Genomic DNA, 19,894 nt, shown 5'->3' with positions numbered 1-19,894 from the left:
CATTCCAATTTACATTCTATATAAGACACGAGGCAGATGCGGAAAACGTAAAGAAAGTAGAGGTTTCACTGCCACCTCCTCAAGTCCGGCATGCCAATCTGAAGGGAGAACGTGGAAGTGATTGAGACGACGAAGAATAAGCGATTGGATGGAAGGAAGTATGAAGTGGACAATGTTGCAAGAGTGGAGAGTCTTGATCTTAAGGTGCCCCAAATCTCCTTTATCTCACATCTTGATATTCTATCTTGGCAGCACATTCCTCCAACGGCATCTAACCATGATCCAAAAGTTTGGACGTTGCCAAACGTCGACTGTAGCACTATCAAGTGCAATTGATTGAGAGGTGTATTTGTCCAATAATATAGGGCGATGACAAATCTGAATTCTTCTGATGCTATGTCTTGCAATAACAGTGAAAAGAAGGCTTTGAAGTAGTTAACTTGAGGAGAAGATGCTACATGAAAGGAGAGAACATTGCTTTCTTGAATGTATGGTGACTACAATATTTTAGTAGTCATAAAGTGGGTAAAAGTATTGATTGTTACCTTCAAAGGACATGAAGACGACATAAGGCCACATCAAGACCAAGGCCTCAGCAAGTTCATATCTTTCACCAAATCATTAAAACAAGGATGCTTGTAACGTGTCCACCTCTTCCCTTTCAGGACACGTCTTAGCAGTCCATCGGAAAGAGAGTCTAGAAAGCTCCGCCTGGCACTCCCATGGAATGTTACGGGGTTTTCCGATCTAGGACTTTCCACGTTTGCCACATAGCGGAAGTATTCCAGCCGTCCCCACTTAGGACCGACCTGAATCATGGTTTCCTCTAATGGTCATTTTCCTCAACGGCAACTAGCGTCGAACCCCAAGCGAACTACTTTACGCAGAAACGCCAGGGCCGAAGCGGATTCATGCTGCACTTGGTTCAAGGAGAATGGGAAACGAGAGGGATGCAAGGCTTGACCTCTCTGCCATATGGCATAGTCCCATTCCATTTCCCTAGAACAGTATAAATCGGGATTATTGTAACCTAGACTCTAGGTCAATGCCCCTGCTATTCATTTCCTTAGAGAAGATCTCATTGCTGTCCATCATGATTGAGAAAAGTTCCCGGCCAACTGGGACCACCCATCCGTAGGATGGACCCATGGCCATCATTATGGTCACATCCATCGCACTTTCTCAAGGTTGCTTTAGTTGTCTAATTACCTACCACATTTAGTTGGACATGCATCAAGTAGCTTCATTAATTAGCCAATTAGACACTGGTTCCTTCATGTAATCTTAGCACTTGACATAGAGAAGCAGTTTCAAACAAGTTCCTTTTCAACAGGTTATCATATTTATCTTTGGAATACATTCATAAAGTCCAGCCTGTAGGCTTATCCATAATCGGCCTGAAGGTTATCCAGCAATCCATGGGGATTACTAATCCAAGATTCCGCCCATAGACTAGTATGCGGGCCTCGAGATCCAATCCCGAGTCACATTGGCCTCTTATGTAGGGCCCGGATGGTGAGGGATTTACGGCTAGAGTCCCCCTGGCACCCAAGCGTCCTCCTACTCCAAGTAGCACTCAACGGAGAGACCTCACACGGCGGGTTCGGTCCACGTTCCCGGCGCGGCTAACAATCCCCTTGGTTAGGGTCAAGCAGACAGTCGAGGGTAACTGAAGCTGCCTCTCCCTTCAGGCCTTCAACCTGAAGCATTAAATATCTTTCCATCCTTTAGTTCCTTGAGTAAACAATACAAACAGTGCTTTCTAAACTGTTACAAGCACAATTAATCCAGTGGTTGTCTATTTGGCCACATGCTAAGGGGTGAATCCTTCTCTCCGAATGCATCCAGCATTCAATCCACGATCAATTACGACTTGGCAAGATCCCCAAGGGTTTGTTCTGTTCTTCCTTTTGTCCTTGGGTTAGGGCCGTACCCTATTAACTGAACTCAACCAATACCTTAGGTTTTATTAACAGTAAATCATGGCGACTATGTCGCTTCAAATTATTGATTGGTCCTTTGCTTCCAAGAAAATATCTAATTTACTTACCTTGGAAATTTTTCCCAAGAAATGTGATATAACAGGATGACTTTTCATCCTCTTGCAAGATAAACTTGCACAAGAATCTGCCAATCTCATTCCAAGGAATTGGCAACTCTCTTGTGATCAAACCACAAGATCATGCGACGTTGTAACTTGTTGCACAAGTGTCGCATCTATTCCGTGGGGTCATTTCACCCACCGAATTGCATCTTCTGGTCAACCCATTCCCAATTGCACTAGGCCGATAACGCTCCGTCCTAGGGGTTCCAACTCAATCCGAGTTTCAACATTTGATTGAGTGATCCTTAGGGTAGAAACCCTAGATCGTTTCTTGCAAGTACGCCCAATTGTCCCTACATTCCGTGAATGTGGGCAGGACCTTTGGGTATGAGGGTTTCGACTTGGCAACAAGTGCGAAACTAGGTCAAGTCCTTAATGTGCTAAACCCTAGTTAGCACTTGCAGTATATTGTATCGATTTAACCATCCTATGTGAATCCTTTGTGGTTTAGGTATTTTGGGTAATCTAGTTTACTTGTCTTACGACAAGGACAGACCATTCCTAAAGATTTGTCTTGATCTGAAAGGGGAAAAACTAGTCGCATTACGATACAATTCTCGTAAGCACACAAATTCATTGCCTGTACATATGATTAGATTCACAATCCCTAACTCTTCTTGTTAAGACCAAAACACAAGTTAAATTACGACATAATTTCCATTGATCCTACTAGGGCTTGCATTCACGAATCCTGCCTCTAAGCTTTTAAGATTTTACTCTTAAATGAACCATGCAGCCTTTCCCTAAGTGTACCCTTGATGAATGAAATTCTTGCATATGTCGAATATGCAACATGCAATCTTTTGCTAACTACTACGTAGTTAAATGAGATTCATGCCAATTGAAGCTAGAGTTAGCCTATTTCATACAGCCCTTAGAATCTTTTCCATGCTTTGTAATTTCCTACGGTTGATAACAACTTTCTTAATGAATCATTACGAAGAAGATTTGTCTAACAATGCGACACGCGATTTAATATTTCTATGCATAATCAAAGGTGTACTATAATAATTTTGACTTTGTAATGCTAGTCATTAGTTATTCTAGACTTGTCACTTTGCAATGCACAAAAGGCAACTTGCTAATAAGGTACTAAAATGCATAGACACCTTATGTTCTTTTTCGTTCATTCCATTGAAAATACAAATGACCAACTTCATATGGTGAATTACTTTAAGTAAATTTCAAGTAGCCAATTTATTTCAATCGCATTTAGCTAGGTCGATTTGACAAGCACAAGTGCATCCTAGTTCCATGAAATAACCATGCATAACTACAATACTTCTACCTTAATCAAAATTAGGAAGAAAACCTGGACTTGTGGGCTCGGTGAAATATCCACATGAATATTAGGAGATGATCCTCTTGCAGGTGCGCCTTGTGACTTTTTAGGGGCCATCATGATTGCGGCTTCTGGTTTGCCTTCATAGATTCGAATTACTTGCCTTGGTTCGTAGCCTTATGATCTTTGGCCGTCTCCCTCGTACGCGAAAACTCCCTTTGAAGTACGGCTCCTTGACAGAAGTACCGACTTGCGGAATTTGGCTTATGGAAGGTCTTAGGGTTTGGAGCTTGGGCTTTTTGTGTGAGAGGAGGGGTTCTTGTGAGCAGCCCTTGCAGAAACAAAGGCTTGAGAGCTATTCTTCTACTTGAAATTCCGGGGTTAGGAATGGTTTCATGGGGGCTTGCCGAAATGGGGACTTTAAATCCCGACCTAGGAATGGCCTTGTGGTGATTGGTGGGAAAAAGGAGACTTATGAACTTCTTTCTCTCATAAAAAACCCGGGGGGGGAAAAAAGGACCTAATGGGACGGGGGCTTAGGGAAACCCCTCTTCTTTGCTACAAAGAACCGGGCCTATGGGTGCTTGTGGGAGATTTGGTAGGAAAGGTCTTATAGGATTTCTCTTCAAAGCTCGGGGGGGGGGGGGGGGATTGGGCTTTTGGAGGATCTAGTGAGAAGGGGGCTTAGGGAAACCCCTCTTCTTCTCTACAAAGAACCAGGCCTAGGGGGCTTGTGGGAGATTTGGTAGGAAAGGCCTTATAGGCTTCCTCTTCAAAGTCCAGGGAGAAAATTGGGCTTTTGGAGGATCTAGTGGGAAGGGGGGCTTAGGGAAGTCCCTTAGAAGCTTCCTAGAGAAGCTTCTAGGAACTTCTACGAAACAGTAGCCCGAGACCACGAGGTGGTAGATGGCGTCGTCATGGGAGGAAGCAGGTGGATTTGATGAGGGATGGTGGCGGCATGATGGCTTGGCCTATGGCGGAGCTGTCGGTAATATCCGGCAGCCCGCGGTGACACAACGGCAGTCTCTTCTCTTGTAGTGACGTCGGCAGCGTGAACCTCATGCAGTCTCCCTCTCCCTTGTTACCCCCCCTGGGGGGGGGGCCTTTATAGATCCAGGGGGAGAGAGGGGACCTCCCCCCACGTGGGCTGTGCATGCAGCCCATGACTCCCCCTTCGTTACCACCTCTCCCACCTAGCCATCTCCTTCTCTCAGCCACGCATCGGTTGGGGGAAAATAAGAAATAAAATTTGTAGTAAATTTCCCCTTTATCCACTTAACCTCCTCCCAAGAGGGATTTTTCCAGCGAGTCATGCAGTTTTGAACCCCAGTCCTAGTTTGCCAATGCGGAGGCCTTGATTCCTCGCGTACAGTTTACAGGTTACACTGCCGGTAACTCCAATACCGAAAATAACCTTTGCATGAGTTTCACGTGGGGTGTGGAAAGTCGGTCTAGTAATCTTTTTCAAATGCGAATATTATATTCTCTCCCCTTGGAGGAATTGATATGTCCCGATCTCTAGATGAACTAGGGATATTGTTGGTTGAGAGTGCTTTCATGTTTCATCCATCCAAGTGGCATCCTCCTCGGGATAATCTTTCCACTGGACGAGGCATTCTCTTAAGGTTCTGGATCTCAGTTGTTTCTTCCTAACATCTAAGATCCTGTCAGGCCATAGCTTAATGACTCCTTGGCTAGGCATTACAACTTGTTGGTCATCAAGTACATGGCTAGGATTAGGTACATACTTCTTCAATAGACTGATATGGAATACATTATGAACCTTTAGGTTCTACGGGAGTTGCAGTCTATAAGCATTGGGTCCTACGAAATTGAGGATCTTGTATGGTCCACAATTCCTTGGACTTAGTTTCTTGCAATCTCCTAAGGATAGGGAACTCTTCTTTGGCCGTACCCGAATGAAGACCATGTCTCCTTTCTCGAAGGTTCTATCTTAATGCTTCAAATCCACGTATGCCTTCTGTCTATCCTTGGTGGCTTGGATGTCCTGTCTAATTGACTTCATTCGGTCATCCATCTCTTCCAGCATGTGCCTTGAAGCTTCAATCCTCAAGGTTGGATCCGAGAAGTTTAGGGGACTTCAACAGTCATGCCCATACAATGCTTGAAAAGGGGTCATCTGAATGCTTTGTTGGTAAGAAGCATTGTAGGAAAATTCAACCAAGGGAAAGTATTGAATCCACCTTTTTGGTTCACGACAACCCATTAGCATATCCTCGATGACTTGATTGACTCGTTCCATTTGGCCATGAGTTTGGGGATGGTAGGTTGTACTAAAATAGAGTTGAGTCCCAATGGCTTCAAAGATAGCTCTCCAGAAGTGTGATGTGAAGAGAGAATCACGATCATTAATGATTCTTCTGGGAAACCCATGTAGCTTGAATATCTCCTTGATAAACAACCTTGCAATGTGTGAGGCTATATGGTTTGTTTTTACAGGAATAAGGTGTGCAACCTTAGTAAGCATGTCAACCATAACCATGATGGAGTTGTATCCTCCCTGTACTTGGGGTAGGCCAACAACAGAGTCCATACTAATGAGCTCCCATTTCATTTGGGAAATGCAAATGGTTGCAACTTTCCTGGCATTTTGACAAGTTTGGCTTTGATATGTTGACAAGACAAACACTCAGTGACATATTTGAGAATGTCATCTTTAAGCCTCTCCCAATAGTAGCTCTTCCTAACTGCATTGAGAGTCTTGGCATAGCCAGGATGTCCTGAGAAAGGGGAATCATGAGCTTCCCAGAGTATCTTCTGCTTGAGTGACTGGCTTGCCGGTATGCATAATCTTGTTCTATAGTAGACAAGTCCACTATTGATAGAGAATTCATGATACTTAGCCTATAGCTTTTGATCCTGATCTTTGATAGGGATCTCCCTTAGCATATTTTGATAGGCTGGATCATGGCATGCTTCTTCTCTAGCTAGCTCAAGTATTGGGTTGTTTGGCATGGATACCTTTGTGGCTAGAGATCTAGTTGTTGATGGATTTTGCAAGATTAGAGAATTAAGGAATGCCTTGCGATTGAGTGCATCGGCAACTACATTCTCCTTTCCAGGTCAGTATTTGATTTCAAAATCATACTCCTCCAGCACTTCAATCCACCGACGTTGCCTCATGTTGAGCTCGTTCTAGGTAAAGATCCACTTGATACTTTTATGATCCGTTACTAGAGTAAACTTGTTACCCAACAGGTAGTGTCTCCAAAGCTTTAGAGCATGGATGTCAGCTAACAGTTCTAGATCATGGGTAGCATAATTCTTCTCATGGCTCTTCAGTTTCCTTGAAGAGTATGCTACAGGATGACCTTCTTGCATGAGCACACATCCTAAGGCAAGCTTGCTAGCATCAGTTACTACTTCGAACTCCTTAATGAGGTCTCGAAGTTTCAGGATAGGTGCTGATACCAAACTTTACTTTAATCTATCAAAGCTAGATTGTTTGGTAGCTGACTATGCAATGGATGTTTTCTTCTTCAGTAAATTTGTCAGAGGTGTTGCAATCAAAGCATAGTTTTTTATGAAGACCCTATACCATCCTTTCAATCCAAGAAAACTACGTATTTCTTTGACAGTTGTTGGCATTGGCCATTCTAGAATATCTTTGACTTTGCGGATCCACTGAGGTTCCTTCCACTAATACGATGAATCCTAGATATTCAATCTGACATTTGAAGAATGCACACTTCTTCATCTTAGCATAGAGCTTGTGTGACCTCATTGTCTCAAGGACAATCCGAAGCTGGGGTTCATGACCTTCTTCTTGTTTGGAATAGACTAGGGTATCGTTGAAGAAGATGAGTACAAAGTCATCAAGATATGGCCTAAAGATATCCTGCATTAACCTCTTGAAGGTGGCAGGTGCATTCGTGAGCCCGAATGACATAACTAGAAACTCAAAGTGTCCATATCTTGTGTTGAAGGCTGTCTTTGGGATATCTTCTTCCTTGATCCTTATCTGATAGTAACTAGACCTGAGATCAATCTTGGAGAAAATCTTCGCACCCTAAAGACGGTCAAGAAGCTCATCTATTCTAGGAATGGGGTACTTGTTCTTAACAGTTAATTGATTCAACCCTCTGTAATCAATACACAGTCGAAGCATTCCATCTTTCTTTTTCTGGAATAGCATTGGAGCTCCCCATGGTGAACTGCTAGGACGGATGTAGCCTCGATCTAATAGTTGCTTGAGTTACTCCTTTAGCTCAATTGCTTCCGGGATGGACATTTTATAAGGCCTCTTTGCAATTGGCGCAGCTGCTAGTACTAGCTTGATCTTGTGGTCCACTTCTCTTTGAGGCGGGAGTTCTATTAGCTTATCAGGAAATACGTCTGTGTACTCCCTTAGCCATGAGGGTTCTTCACTAGGCTCTTGCTTCTGATCTAGCTTATTAAGCTTAATCAAGTAGACATGCAGTCCCTTTCTAACTCCCTTTATGATCTGAGATGCTTTAGCCAATTGAATTTTCGGCTTTCCAGCCTCTCCTTGAGTTTTGACCAATTTCCCTTCAGAGTTTTGAAAGGAAACTTGGCCCTTTCCAGAATGAATGTGGGTGTCATTAGGTTTAAGCCAATCCATTCCGAGTAAACACTCATGGATACCTAGGTTCATGACCCTGAATTTGACAGAAGTCGTCTTTCCTCCCAAAAAGAATTCCACCTTAGCAGTTTGCCTGGTACAAGTGACCTCATGACCATTTGCTAATTCCAGAAGCAAGGTAGGTGCTTCTACTGTGGCTATTCCTAATCTTCAAGCACAAGCTGGTGAGATAAAGGAATGTGTACTGCCACAATCAATCAAGGTTTTGAAACCTTTACCTTAATAGTCTCAAATTGGTGATTCGGGCCTTTCTTGTGAAGGTCAGCATGGATTGTTGCCCTCTCAAACTCTGCTTCCATGGTTGGGTCTTCTTCTTCACCTATTTCCCTATTGGCAACACAAGCAGTTCTTCCTCTACCTCGGGCGGCGGCTCCCTCGCCACAGCCAGTTCCTTGGAAAGGAGCTTGATGATGTCCTCCACCAAGCTTGGGACATTGCCTTTTGAAATGACTGGGCTCGTTGCAGTGAAAACAATGGAGATTTTGGCCATTGCTTTGGGTAGGGACAAAGTTGTTGACATTATTAGTCCTTGCTTTCTTTCTTTATTCCTGGTTTTGACCTTGAACTCTCTTCGCTTGGGGTCTATATGCTCCTCTGTTCTGGTCATTATAAGGCCAAGTTTTGTTACTTCTTGGCCTAGCCTGCACCTTTTGAATTCTGGACGCAGCTTAAATGAGAGTATCGTATAGATCTGTTGGGTGCATAGATTCGAGGCGGGTATTCACTGGTGGGTTTAAACCAACACAAAATTTCAACACCTACTGTGCCATGTCCATCTGTGGTGCATACTTCAGAAGTGAGACGAATTTTGAGTAGTATGCATCAAGAGTGAGACCTAGTTGTTTCAACTCATAGAACTCATTCATTTTCTACGTGCGATACGCAGGTGGTAAGTATCTTTCTTGCACAACTTTCTTCAGATTTTCCCAGGTAACGGATCCTTCTGAGATCCCTTGATCTCTGCACCATTGCTTCCACCAAAGCCTGGCTTCACCAGTGAGCTTTAGCTTGGCGAGCATAGCATTGGTTAGCGGGTGCAGTACCAGTCACTTCAAAGTAATCTTCCATGGACTCTATCCAAATCTTAGCATCCGCTTGGACAGTCCTACCTTTGCTGTCAAATTCTGGTGGCTTGATTTGCTTGAGAAGAAACTTCTTCTCTTGGATCACGGCCGTACTTGATGTAGGGGGCAAACTGGGAATCTGTACCTAGGGTTGTGCCTGGATAGAGGATTTTTAACGTTACAACTCGCTAATCATTATGATTATACTTCATACCCAATTCAGCTATCAACCAAGAACCCTAGCCACTTAACTTTTTATCAATTCTCATAGACAAGACAGACATTGATAAAAAGAAGTCTTATTCCATTTATATGGGCCTAGCCCTTTCGGAGTACAATATTTTCTTGGAATGATAGAGCAATTGTTACATTAGTTCGAGGAGAATAATGTTGTGTTACATTTAGCCACGGGAACTGGATAGTAGTATGGTTTCGGGTCATGGATCTTCAGGAATCGATAAGTCATCGGAAGATTAGGGTATCCTTTCCTTTGGTACCCATTCTTCTCGTAGCGTCCCAACACCTTGATCTGTCGGCGGGGATTATGCGGGTCACTTTCTCGTATACATATGAGTTCATCTCAATCCTCCGACCTTCGATATGCAAAGTTGAGTTTATGTGAGCCTCCATAAAAATGAACAGCTTCACGATCTTCAAGTCCTCCAACCACTTGATCCTCTTTAGGTTGGTTTGAAGGTACGCAAACCGGTGGGCAGCTATGTAGTAGATTCTTGATTCACCCATCCACCTCCGTTCCATGTACAAAGGCGATGGATTATAAATACGGTCTAGGATGTTCATCATATCAATCCTTTGTCGATAATTCGAGGAATGCATCGTGGTCATAAACATGACTCGGAACACTAAGAACCTGTTTCATGCTTCATAATTCTGCAAGACAGCATCGAAAGTAAGGAAATGTTCTTAACATCAACATTTTCTTTACTTCTTCTTATTAAGATTTCTTATAAAAACAAATCCTTCGTTGGTTCGCTCTAATACCAACTGTAACGTGTTCACCTCTTCCCTTTCAGGACACGTCTTAGCAATCCATCGGAAAGAGAGTCTAGAAAGCTCCACCTGGTACTCCCATGGAATGTTAGGGGATTTGAGATCTAGGACTTTCCATGTCTGCCAGGTAGTGGAAGTATTCAGGCCGTCCCCACTTAGGACCGACTTGAATCAGGGTTTCCCCTAATGGTCATTTTCCTCAACGGCAACTAGCGTCGGAACCCCAAGCGAACTACTTTACGCAGAAACGCCAGGGCTGAAGCGGATTCACACTACACTTGGTTCAAGGAGAATCGCAAACGAGAGGGATGCAAGGCTCGACCTCTCTGCCATAAGGTATAGTCCCATTCCATTCCCCTAGAACAGCATAAACCGGGATTATTGTAACCTAGACTCTAGCTCAACGCCTCTACTATTCATTTCCTTAGAGAACATCTCCTTGTTTTCCATCAGGATTGAGAAAAGTTCTCGGCCAACCGGACCACCCATCTATAGGACGAACCCATGGCCACATCCACTGCACTTTCCTCAAGGTTGCTTTAGTTGTCTAATTACCTACCACATTTAGTTCAAACAACTTCATTAATTAGCTAGTTAGACACTGGTTCCTTCACGTAATCTTAGCACTTGACATAGAAAATTAGTTTCAAACAAGTTCCTTTTCAACAAGTTATCATATTTATCATTGGAATACATTCATAAAGTCCAGCCTGTAGGCTTATCCATCATCCGCCCGAAGGCTATCTAGCAATCCACAGGGATTACTAATCTAGGATTCTACCCATAGACTAGGAGAAGAGCCTCGAGATCCAATCCCGAGTCACGTTGGCCTCTTATGCAGGGCCCGAAAGGCGAGGGATTTATGGCCAGAGCCCCCCTCCCACCCAAGCATCCTCTTGCTCCAAGTAGCGCTCTATGGAGAGACCTCACACGACGGATTTGGTCCACGTTCCCGGCGCAGCTAAAACCCCCTTGGTTAGGGCCAGGCAAACAGTCGGGGGTAACTGAAGCTGCCTCTCCCTTCAGGCCTTTAACCTGAAGCATTAAATATCTTTCCATCCTTTAGTTCCTTGAGCAAAGAATACAAACAGTGCTTTCTAAACTGTTACAAGCACAATTAATCCAGTGGTTGTTTATTTGGCCAACTGCTAAGGGGTGAATCCTTCTCTCGGAATGCATCCAACATTTGATCCAGGATCAATTGCGACTTGGCAAGATCCCCAAGGGTTTGTTTGTTCTCCCTTTTGTCCTTGGGTTAGGGCTGTACCCTATTAACCCAACTCAACCAATACCTTAGGTTTTATTAACAGTAAAGCATGGCAACTATGTCGTTTCAAATTATTGATTGGTCCTTTGATTCCAAGTAGATACCTAATTTCCTTACCTTAACTTGGAATTTTTTCCCAAGAAAGGTGATATAACAGGATGACTACTCATCCTCTTGCAAGATAAACTTGCGCAAGAATCTGCCAATCTCATTCCAAGGAATTGGCAACTCTCTTGTGATCGAACCACAAGATCATGCGACGTTGCAACTTGTTGCACAAGTGTCGCATCTATTCCGTAGGGTCATTTCACCCGTTGAACGACGTCTTCTAGTCACGGAATCATGATTAGACAAGAAGCAGGGTTTAGGATGCCTTTGTATCCAACCCATTCCCAATTCCACTAGGCCAACAACGTTCGGTCCTAGGGATTCCAACTCAATCCGAGTTTCAACATTTGATTGAGTGATCCTTAGGGTAGAAACCCTAGATCATTTCTTGCAAGTGCGTCCAATTGTCCCTACATTCCGTGAATGTGGGCAGGACCTTTGGGTATGAGGTTTTCGACTTGGCAACAAGTGCGAAACTAGGTCAAGTCCTTAACGTGCTAAACCCTAGTTAGCACTTGGAGTATATTGTATCGATTTAACCATCCTATGCGAATCCTTTGCGGTTTAGGTGTTTTGGGTAATTCAGATTACTTGTCTTACGACAAGGACGGACCATTCCTAAAGATGTTGTCTTGATCTAAAGGGGAAAAACTAGTTGCATTACGATACAATTCTCCTAAGCACACGATTCATTGCATCTATGTATGATTAGATTCACAATCCCTAAATCTTCTTGTTAAGACCAAAACACAAGTTAAATTATGACATAATTTCCATTAATCCTACTAGGGCTTGAATTCACGAATCATGCCTCTAAGCTTTTAAGATTTTACGCTTAAATGAACCATGCAGCCTTTCCCTAAGTGTACCCTTGATGAATGAAATTGTTGCGTACGTTGAATATGAAACATGCAACCTTTTCCTAACTACTACGTAGTGAAATGAGATTCATGCCAATTGAAGCTGGAGTTAGCCTATTTCATGCTGCCCTTAGAATCTTTTCCATGCTTTGCAATTTCCTATGGTTGATAACGACTTTCTTAATGAATCATTACGAAGAAGATTTGTCTAAAAATGCGACATGCGATTTAATCTTTCTATGCATAATCAAAGGTGTACTATAATAATTTCAACTGTGTAATGCTAGTCATTAGTTATTCTAGAAAAAGGTTCTTGTGAATGGCCCTTGCGGAAATGAAGGCTTGAGAGCTCTTCTTCTCCTTGAAATTTTGGGGTTAGGAATGGTTTTATGGGGGCTTGCGGAAATGGGGACTTTAAATCCCAGCCTAGGAATGGCCTTGTGGTGATTGGTGGGAAAAAAGAGGCTTATGAATTTCTTCTTTCTCTCTAAAAATCCTAGGTGGGAAAAAAAAGGATCTAGTGGGAAGGGGGCTTAGGGAAACCCTCTTCTTCTCTACAAAGAACCGGGCCTAGGGGGTTTGTGGGAGATTTGGTAGGAAAGGCCTTATAGGCTTTCTCTTCAAAGCCTGGGGGGGGGGGGATTGGGCTTTTGGAGGATCTAGTGGGAAGGGGGCTTAGGGAAACCCCTCTTCTTCTCTACAAAGAACCGAGCCTAAGGGGGACTTGTGGGAGATTTGGTAGGAAAGGCCTTATAGGCTTCCTCTTCAAAGCCCGGGGGGGAAAATTGGGCTTTTGGAGGATCTAATGGGAAGGGGGGCTTAGGGAAGTCCCTTAAAAGCTTCCTAGAGAAGCTTCTAGCAGCTTCTACGAAACAATAGCCCGAGACCACGAGGTGGTAGATGGCGTCGTCGTAGGACGAAGCAGGTGGATTTGACGAGGGATGGTGGCGGCATGATGGCTTGGCCTATGGCGGAGCTGGCGGCGATATCCGACAGCCCACGACACGACACAACGGTGGCCTCTCCTCTTGTGGTGATGTCGGCAGCGTGAACCTCACGTAGTCTCCCTCTCCCTTGTTACCCCTCTAGGGGGGGGTTTTTATAGGTCCAGGGGGAGAGAGGGGACCTCCCCCCACGTGGGTTATGCATGCAGCCCACAACTCCCCCTTCGTTACCACCTCTCCCACCTAGACATCCCCTTCCCTCACCCACGCATCGGATGGGGGAAAATAAGAAAAAAAATATGCAGTAAATTTTTCCTTTATCCACTTAATCTCCTCCCAAGAGCACGGTTCATGCGGTTTTGAACCCTGGTCCCGGTTTGCCAATGCGGAGGCCTTGATTCCTCGCGTACAGTTTACAAGTTACACTGCCGGTAACTCCAATACCGAAAAATAACCTTTGCATGAGTTTCACGCTTGGTGTGGAAAGTCGGTCTAGTAATATTTTTCAAACGGGAATATTACAATACTTCATCATTGTATTGGTTGTCCAATTGACGCATGTCAATTTGCTCTCGCATACTCTTCATATGTCAACTTTCAATTATGTTATTCTCTATCCATAGTTTCTCTATAATACCACATACTTCTACATTTTTGTGTGGTTCTCTTACCTTGGAAGATTGTATCTTGTTCTCAAATACAAAGCAAGTTTGAACGATTACATGCCTTCTTTCAACCTTCTTTTTCTTAAGTTGAGTATTTTTCATTATCCCTTCCTTCCATCTTGCTAAGCATCCCTGCGAGACGAGTGACTTCACAAACACTCGTGCACGAAATCCGTGCAACACCGTCTCATCATTCTAGTGGAGTTGCATCACCTTTAGGATTTCTCACACTTGTGGGGATGTCTCCTCCAATGACTCCAGTTTTTTCTTAGTCGTCCGTAGGTGGTACCCCTATGGGTGCTACTTCGAGAGATACCACCCCGTGAGTACACCAGATGTATAGAGGTATCCTCAATATGCCCAGGAGCATGGTCGCAGGTGCGAGAGAACACATCTTAGACATACCCCAGAAGGGTATGGATACCTTGTAGATGATAAGACAAGAGCCGCGATCATGGATGATGAGGGGAGGAGGGTAATGGCTCATATGAGAGAGTTGTGACAACAAGTTTTTTGACACAACATGTTGGACCATTGGAAGAACATACCTGAGGGGAGCAAGGACTACATAGTAGCATCCTTATATGAGGAGTTTCCGATACCCACCGTAGTTGAGAGGTTTTCCACAGGTTGGATGATGGAGTGCATGTGTACGTACATGTCACAGAGATGATCAGATGCACACAAGGCACTCAAGAGTGGTGCCTAAAAGCTTGAGTGGCTAGACACAGATGATTGGCGCAGATTCAAGGAGGAGGCTATAGATTCTCCAGGACATTGGAGACAATAAACATAAACTCTTTTTATGGATATTGACAAAAATGCATGGAATTTATTATTTGAAATAGGTACAAATTGTGTATTATGGAATTTTATAATGCAACTTTAGAATTAAAGATCTCTCTATTAATCTTGTTGACATGCTCAAATTAAGACAAAGAATGGAGTTTGAGCATGTCAACAAGATTAATAGAGAGATCTTCAATTCTTTGTCTTAAACCCCTATTTCCATTGTTTAAGATTTGGAGTTGACTTTGATGGCATTTGAATCATCACATACGTCAAATTGTGAAGCTCTTTAAGCCATCTTTCTAGGATCATTCCCATAGCTTATAGTTACCTGGATTTGTATGGTGTTAAATTTTTTTCCTACTAGACCAATGTTTGATGAAAATTCACATGTCCATCAGAGTATGTAAAAATAGGTTTTGGAAGGAACTTGTGACTACTAAGGTCTTGCTTTGTGTTAGACATCCTCAATACAATATTAAATCGTAGCTGCACACAACATAATGGGCATTGGAAGAAACTTAAAATTTCTGAGGTATTTCTTTGTGTTAAACCATCCCTTAAATAGCAATATTAAATCTTAGTTGCCCACAAGAGTGGTGATAGCTTCTAAAAATCCTTGGTTGCAAAGATGGGAATCTAGTTTGGTTAGGTGGTTCCTTGTAGTGGGTGACGAGGTATAGATTGGTTAGATACATTGCCTGCAAGGTTTATGAGGGGTGATGAATCGGCAATTCAAGTTGAATATTCTCATGGGGTCTAAGGTTGGCTTTTGGGTGGATGTTGGAGACAAAGCTGCACCCAAATATCAAATTGGAGCTTGCTTGTATAAATCAAGTCACAATTTTATATCTCATTTTAAAAATGCCCTACATCTCCATATTCTTGTTAAAGAGATCAAACCATTGACAATGACAATGATGAATAAAAGTAGAGGCTACATTTTATTCCTTTGAAATGGGCTTTAGCAATAAAGCAAAGGTTTGCAAGGAGGGAAGGGAGGATTCATTTTTCCTGACAACTTTTGTGTGTGTGTGTGTGTGTGTGTGTGTGTGTGTGTGTGTGTGTGTGTGTGAGGAAATAGGTGTTCCCCCAATCCTTTCATAGCTCTCTAGGCAAAAGAGGAAATCAGAGCATTGACAAAGCCATCTTAGATCTCCCATGAGGGAGACCTTTGACTAATTTGAAGTTGTAGATATTTAGAATGAGAAAATCATGTTTGCATTGAAGGTTTAAGCTTGTGGAAGCATCCTAACATATAATCCACCATGGCAACCAACAAATGCTGAGCAAATCTTGTTTGCATTGAAAGTTCAAGCTTTTGGAAGCATCCTAACATATAACCTACCATGGCAACCAACAAACTCCAAGTAGTACTAGAGAGATCACTCTCTCATGATCTACACACACAATTGAGCAGTGAATGTTGGGTTTGATAGTTGCACATATTCTAGAATGATAGCAATCCTATGACTATATAGCTTATTGGCTTCAAGGTGAGTTGTTTGATCTTTTTATTTGCAATCACTCATTTCTAATGAATACTTCCAACATATTTTTAATGTTCTCAATGCCAATGTTGATGGGCAAGAAAGATCAAGAAAGAGAGCGTTGAATTGTAGCAATGTAGCCCTTATACAAGTTAGCAATGGAGGACATGGACTTGGATTAGCTAAGCATGTAGTTGAGCTTCGCAAGGCTAAGGTCACCGATCTTGGATAGTACCAATAGTAGCAGTAGCAATAGTAGCATGTGCCTCCTAGGGGTTGGCCCACCTCCACAATGACTGCAAGCCCCAAATTGTGTACATGATATCAAGTCCAACAACAGTCTCCTTGACAATAACTTGCAGACTTGACACCCCCATGAGCCACTCCATGCAGATGCTCCCCCATGCTTTCCTTGGGCATGTACTTGTACAATAGCAGGTTGGCTTATTGGTGGTAGTAGAAGCCATCTAGCCTCACTATATTGTCATGCCTTATCTTGCCAAGGTATTGGTCACATCAATTTGCTAACCTTATTTGCAAGAAACCATATGTGGACATGAACAAGTGGTATTTCTACTATGCTACCTATTTTTATTGGATTGTAGTTTTCAATTAGCTTGTCAATGCTACCTATTTTCAGTAGAGCTAGTAAACTCTCAGCTAAAGAACTGGAGAACCTTGTGTTTATTGTTGCTAACCTGAGGTAGTTCAAGATTCTTGATTGGTTTTTGAATCATGGTGATTCCTGCAGAGACAATGTGCAATGACAGTAACTTGCTTCCAAATCAAGACATACATGTGTGGTATAGAATTTAACCTTCAAGTTGCATTTTTTGCAAAAAAATTTATATTTTGTTAGCAAGCCCACATTCAATATAACCTGCAAGCAATATGCATAAGGAACCTTTAATCATTCCCTACATATAGGAAAAAAAATGGAATTTCCTATCAATTCCCTAGTAAAAACACATATAAGTAGGGGAAGTAAATCATAAGGAAAATAGAACATTTCTTGGTTAAATAGACTAGGGAATCACATAGGAAACTTTCTACATAGGAAAATTTTCCTACAAATAAGAAATTTTCCTTACATAGGGAAAAATAAAATTTCTTATATAGAAAAAAATGTGTCTTTCTTTATCTAGGAAATGTTCCATATTTTTCCCTATGATTCACTTTCCCTACTTATGTGTGTGTTTTGTAAAGAACTGAATCAGGGGCATATAAAAGGGCAAAGGACACATATACATACAACTAGTTTTTACATAATAATACATCTTTGTCCTTTCTCTCTCTCTAGTTTCTCCTATCCTTTCATGGCTTCCAGCCATCTCTCTTCTTCTTTCTAGTCTTTATCTCTCTTTTGCTTCTCTTCTCTCTCTTCTGTAGTCTTCTCTCTCCTCTTTCTCTCTCCCCAATCCTCTCCTTAACAAATGGTATAAGAGCCATAGGTTCTTGATCCAGTTGGCCAACATTCCATTTAGTTATTTTTTTTAGTCACACAGATTTAAGAGCCACAGGTTCACAGGTACACAAGTACATACATGACATGGAGTAGCAGTGCAGTTATCAAGGAATTTTAGACCACAAGGACTGCAAGCCTAAAGCATTAATGGAGTCTTGGACCAAGTTTGGAGGCTGGAAGATCAAAATAGCAAGTCGTCGGTTAATTTTAGGTAAATTGTGATAAGCAATTTGAAGAAAGAGGCCTCACTGAAGTGAAGACTTAAATATAGTTACTTTTCAAAGGGTCTTCTTCTTCTTCTTCTTCAAATTTCCCAAACCTCTTCCAAGTTTCATGGTAGACCACAAGCTCTACTTCATTTTGCTCCTTCATCCTCATCTAGTGACATCAAGGAGTTGTTGGAGGACCTTCCATTCGTGATTTAGAGGAGATCAAGCACCATTTTATGGAGTGTTTAACAAACTCTTGCTTCGGGACAACAAGAAAATTCTTCATTGTTCTCGGCAGGAAACTCCATTGGAAGAGCTTAAACAACAAAGAGATCATAGCCATGGCATTGGCACTTCATGTGATGGAGATTTGAGCTTTATCTTCAATTTCTTTGGCAGTTTCTTTATCCTCAGAAAACCCTAGAGTACACAAGACAGCAAGACAACAGTATTTGCTGAAGTGAGGACATGGATACGAATAGCAAAGTTGCTAGTCTTCAGACTACTTATGTATTTCAAAATCGTCAACATCATCCACACCAGGCTCTTCCAGTAATTGCTCAGAAGACCTTCAGATTTTGTTACCAGATAAGGATGTTGGTCAAACTTTGCATTGTGCATTTGAACATCTACAGATTCAGTCTCTCTATTGTCGTTTGAAGACTTATCTTCAAGAAGACACAGAATCTTCTACAGCCTTGTTTCATCCTCTGTCCGCAACTATGTCGGCAGTGAAGAAAGGGAAGCAATAGTAGCAAAACGAGAGGATTGGCGCAGCAATAGCAAAAGGAAAGGAATGCAGATCTATACGCTGCAAAGACGCGTGAAGGAGGAGGTAGAGAAGGAGAGGGAGAAGTAAACAGTGCGGACAAAAAGCACTCCAGATTACAGGCCACTTGCAATGCAACCATGAAAGCTTGAAGAAAAGAGTTTCCAGAACCTAGAATCACTTAAGTCTGGCATTCTCCTCCTTCAACTCAGTTACTTTAGCTTTAATTAATTCACATGTATATGCATGTTTTCTGGCTCTGGATCTAACAGTAGACTCCCTATTTTTTATCATTCGCCCTTGCCGCCTCTCTACTGTTTTCTTTATCACATAATCGGTTGCAGTTCTCTTTTTCCCATGCATAGAATAATCTAAAACACCAGGTGAGAATGCTAGACCACATGCAAGACTACTTGGGCCCAATCCTGCAGCACCATCAACTGTTCTAAACATTGGGACCGCCCTCTTGGCTGCTTCTACAGCAGCAGTAGCTCGGCTTGTTGCAACAACTGATGATATTGTTAGTGGGATGCAGAATTCATCCAGTCTATTTGAAGATCAAGAGAAGGTGGAAAATAATTAACAACCCCTCCAAAAACTCCTCCTAGCATGGAAGTGTATAATGGAAGAGCTCCATTGCAAGTAGGGCCATTAGTTTCTTCCCCGACAACACCTGCTCGTACAAGGAAATCTTCAAGAGTCATTTCATCCATGGTTGCTTGTCAGTGCTGTTGGTGCTACACCTGACTACATTGCCGGTAGTTGTAAGAACAAAGTGGAAGAAGGCGGGGTCCCAAAAAGATTCAAATTTCCTTTCCTATGTAGCAAAACTGGAGACCTTCTAGGCACTGTATCAGACTAACTGTACCCTGGGGAACCACATGCTGTTGGCGAAGTGGCTGAGTGACCACAACCTTATGGTCTGGTTGTTGCAGCAGCAACAACTAGAACCCTTGTGTCAAACGACTCTCTGTCCACGGAAAACCATTATCTTACAATAGCTTGTGACTAAGCATGGGAGTTCGTCGCCTAAGTAAATTGCATGTGAGCAAAATGATGCGATTGCTTAGTGCTCTAGCCCTGCCAGCAATTTCTTACGAGGGCTATTACATATTATAATGTATCAAGGCAAGGACATGGAATGCATGATTTCTCTCAACAGGTCAGTCAACAAACATAGTCTCGATCAGCTAACTGGAACCGGAATGTCAACAATGAGCCATAGAGGATTTGGAACAAATAT

At 42.6% G+C, this 19,894-nt stretch overlaps 1 protein-coding gene across 1 annotated transcript; it reads right to left on the bottom strand.

The window, feature by feature from the left end:
• Positions 1-17,462: 17,462 nt before the first annotated feature.
• On the bottom strand, positions 17,463-19,364 carry LOC148037861 (ABSCISIC ACID-INSENSITIVE 5-like protein 2). The gene is made up of 3 exons (XM_087677169.1): positions 19,301-19,364; positions 18,833-19,160; positions 17,463-17,502 (listed from the first exon to the last, which is right to left on the bottom strand). The coding sequence occupies exons 1-3, from the start codon at positions 19,362-19,364 to the stop codon at positions 17,463-17,465; spliced, it is 432 nt and encodes a 143-aa protein (XP_087533295.1).
• Between the last annotated feature and the right edge of the window lie 530 nt (positions 19,365-19,894).

The sequence above is a fragment of the Lygodium microphyllum genome, chromosome 4 (assembly GCF_053477565.2).
Source record: "Lygodium microphyllum isolate KBCC chromosome 4, Lygodium_microphyllum_v1.1.10, whole genome shotgun sequence".
Lineage (NCBI taxonomy): Eukaryota > Viridiplantae > Streptophyta > Polypodiopsida > Schizaeales > Lygodiaceae > Lygodium > Lygodium microphyllum.
The sequence above is the reverse complement of the archived record's forward strand: the minus strand, read 5'-3'. Positions and strand labels throughout refer to the sequence as shown.

What these genes read in the sequence shown, in the direction of transcription:
- LOC148037861 (XM_087677169.1), bottom strand. Translation starts at nt 19,364, where the DNA reads ATGGATGAAATGACTCTTGAAGATTTCCTTGTACGAGCAGGTGTTGTC. An exon ending in TGTCGGGGAAGAAACTAATG is followed by an intron (nt 19,161 to 19,300) that starts GCCCTACTTGCA and finishes CAATATCATCAG; the next exon opens with TTGTTGCAACAAGCCGAGCT. An exon ending in GAGGAGAATGCCAGACTTAA is followed by an intron (nt 17,503 to 18,832) that starts GTGATTCTAGGT and finishes GAGAAACTAGAG; the next exon opens with AGAGAGAAAGGACAAAGATG.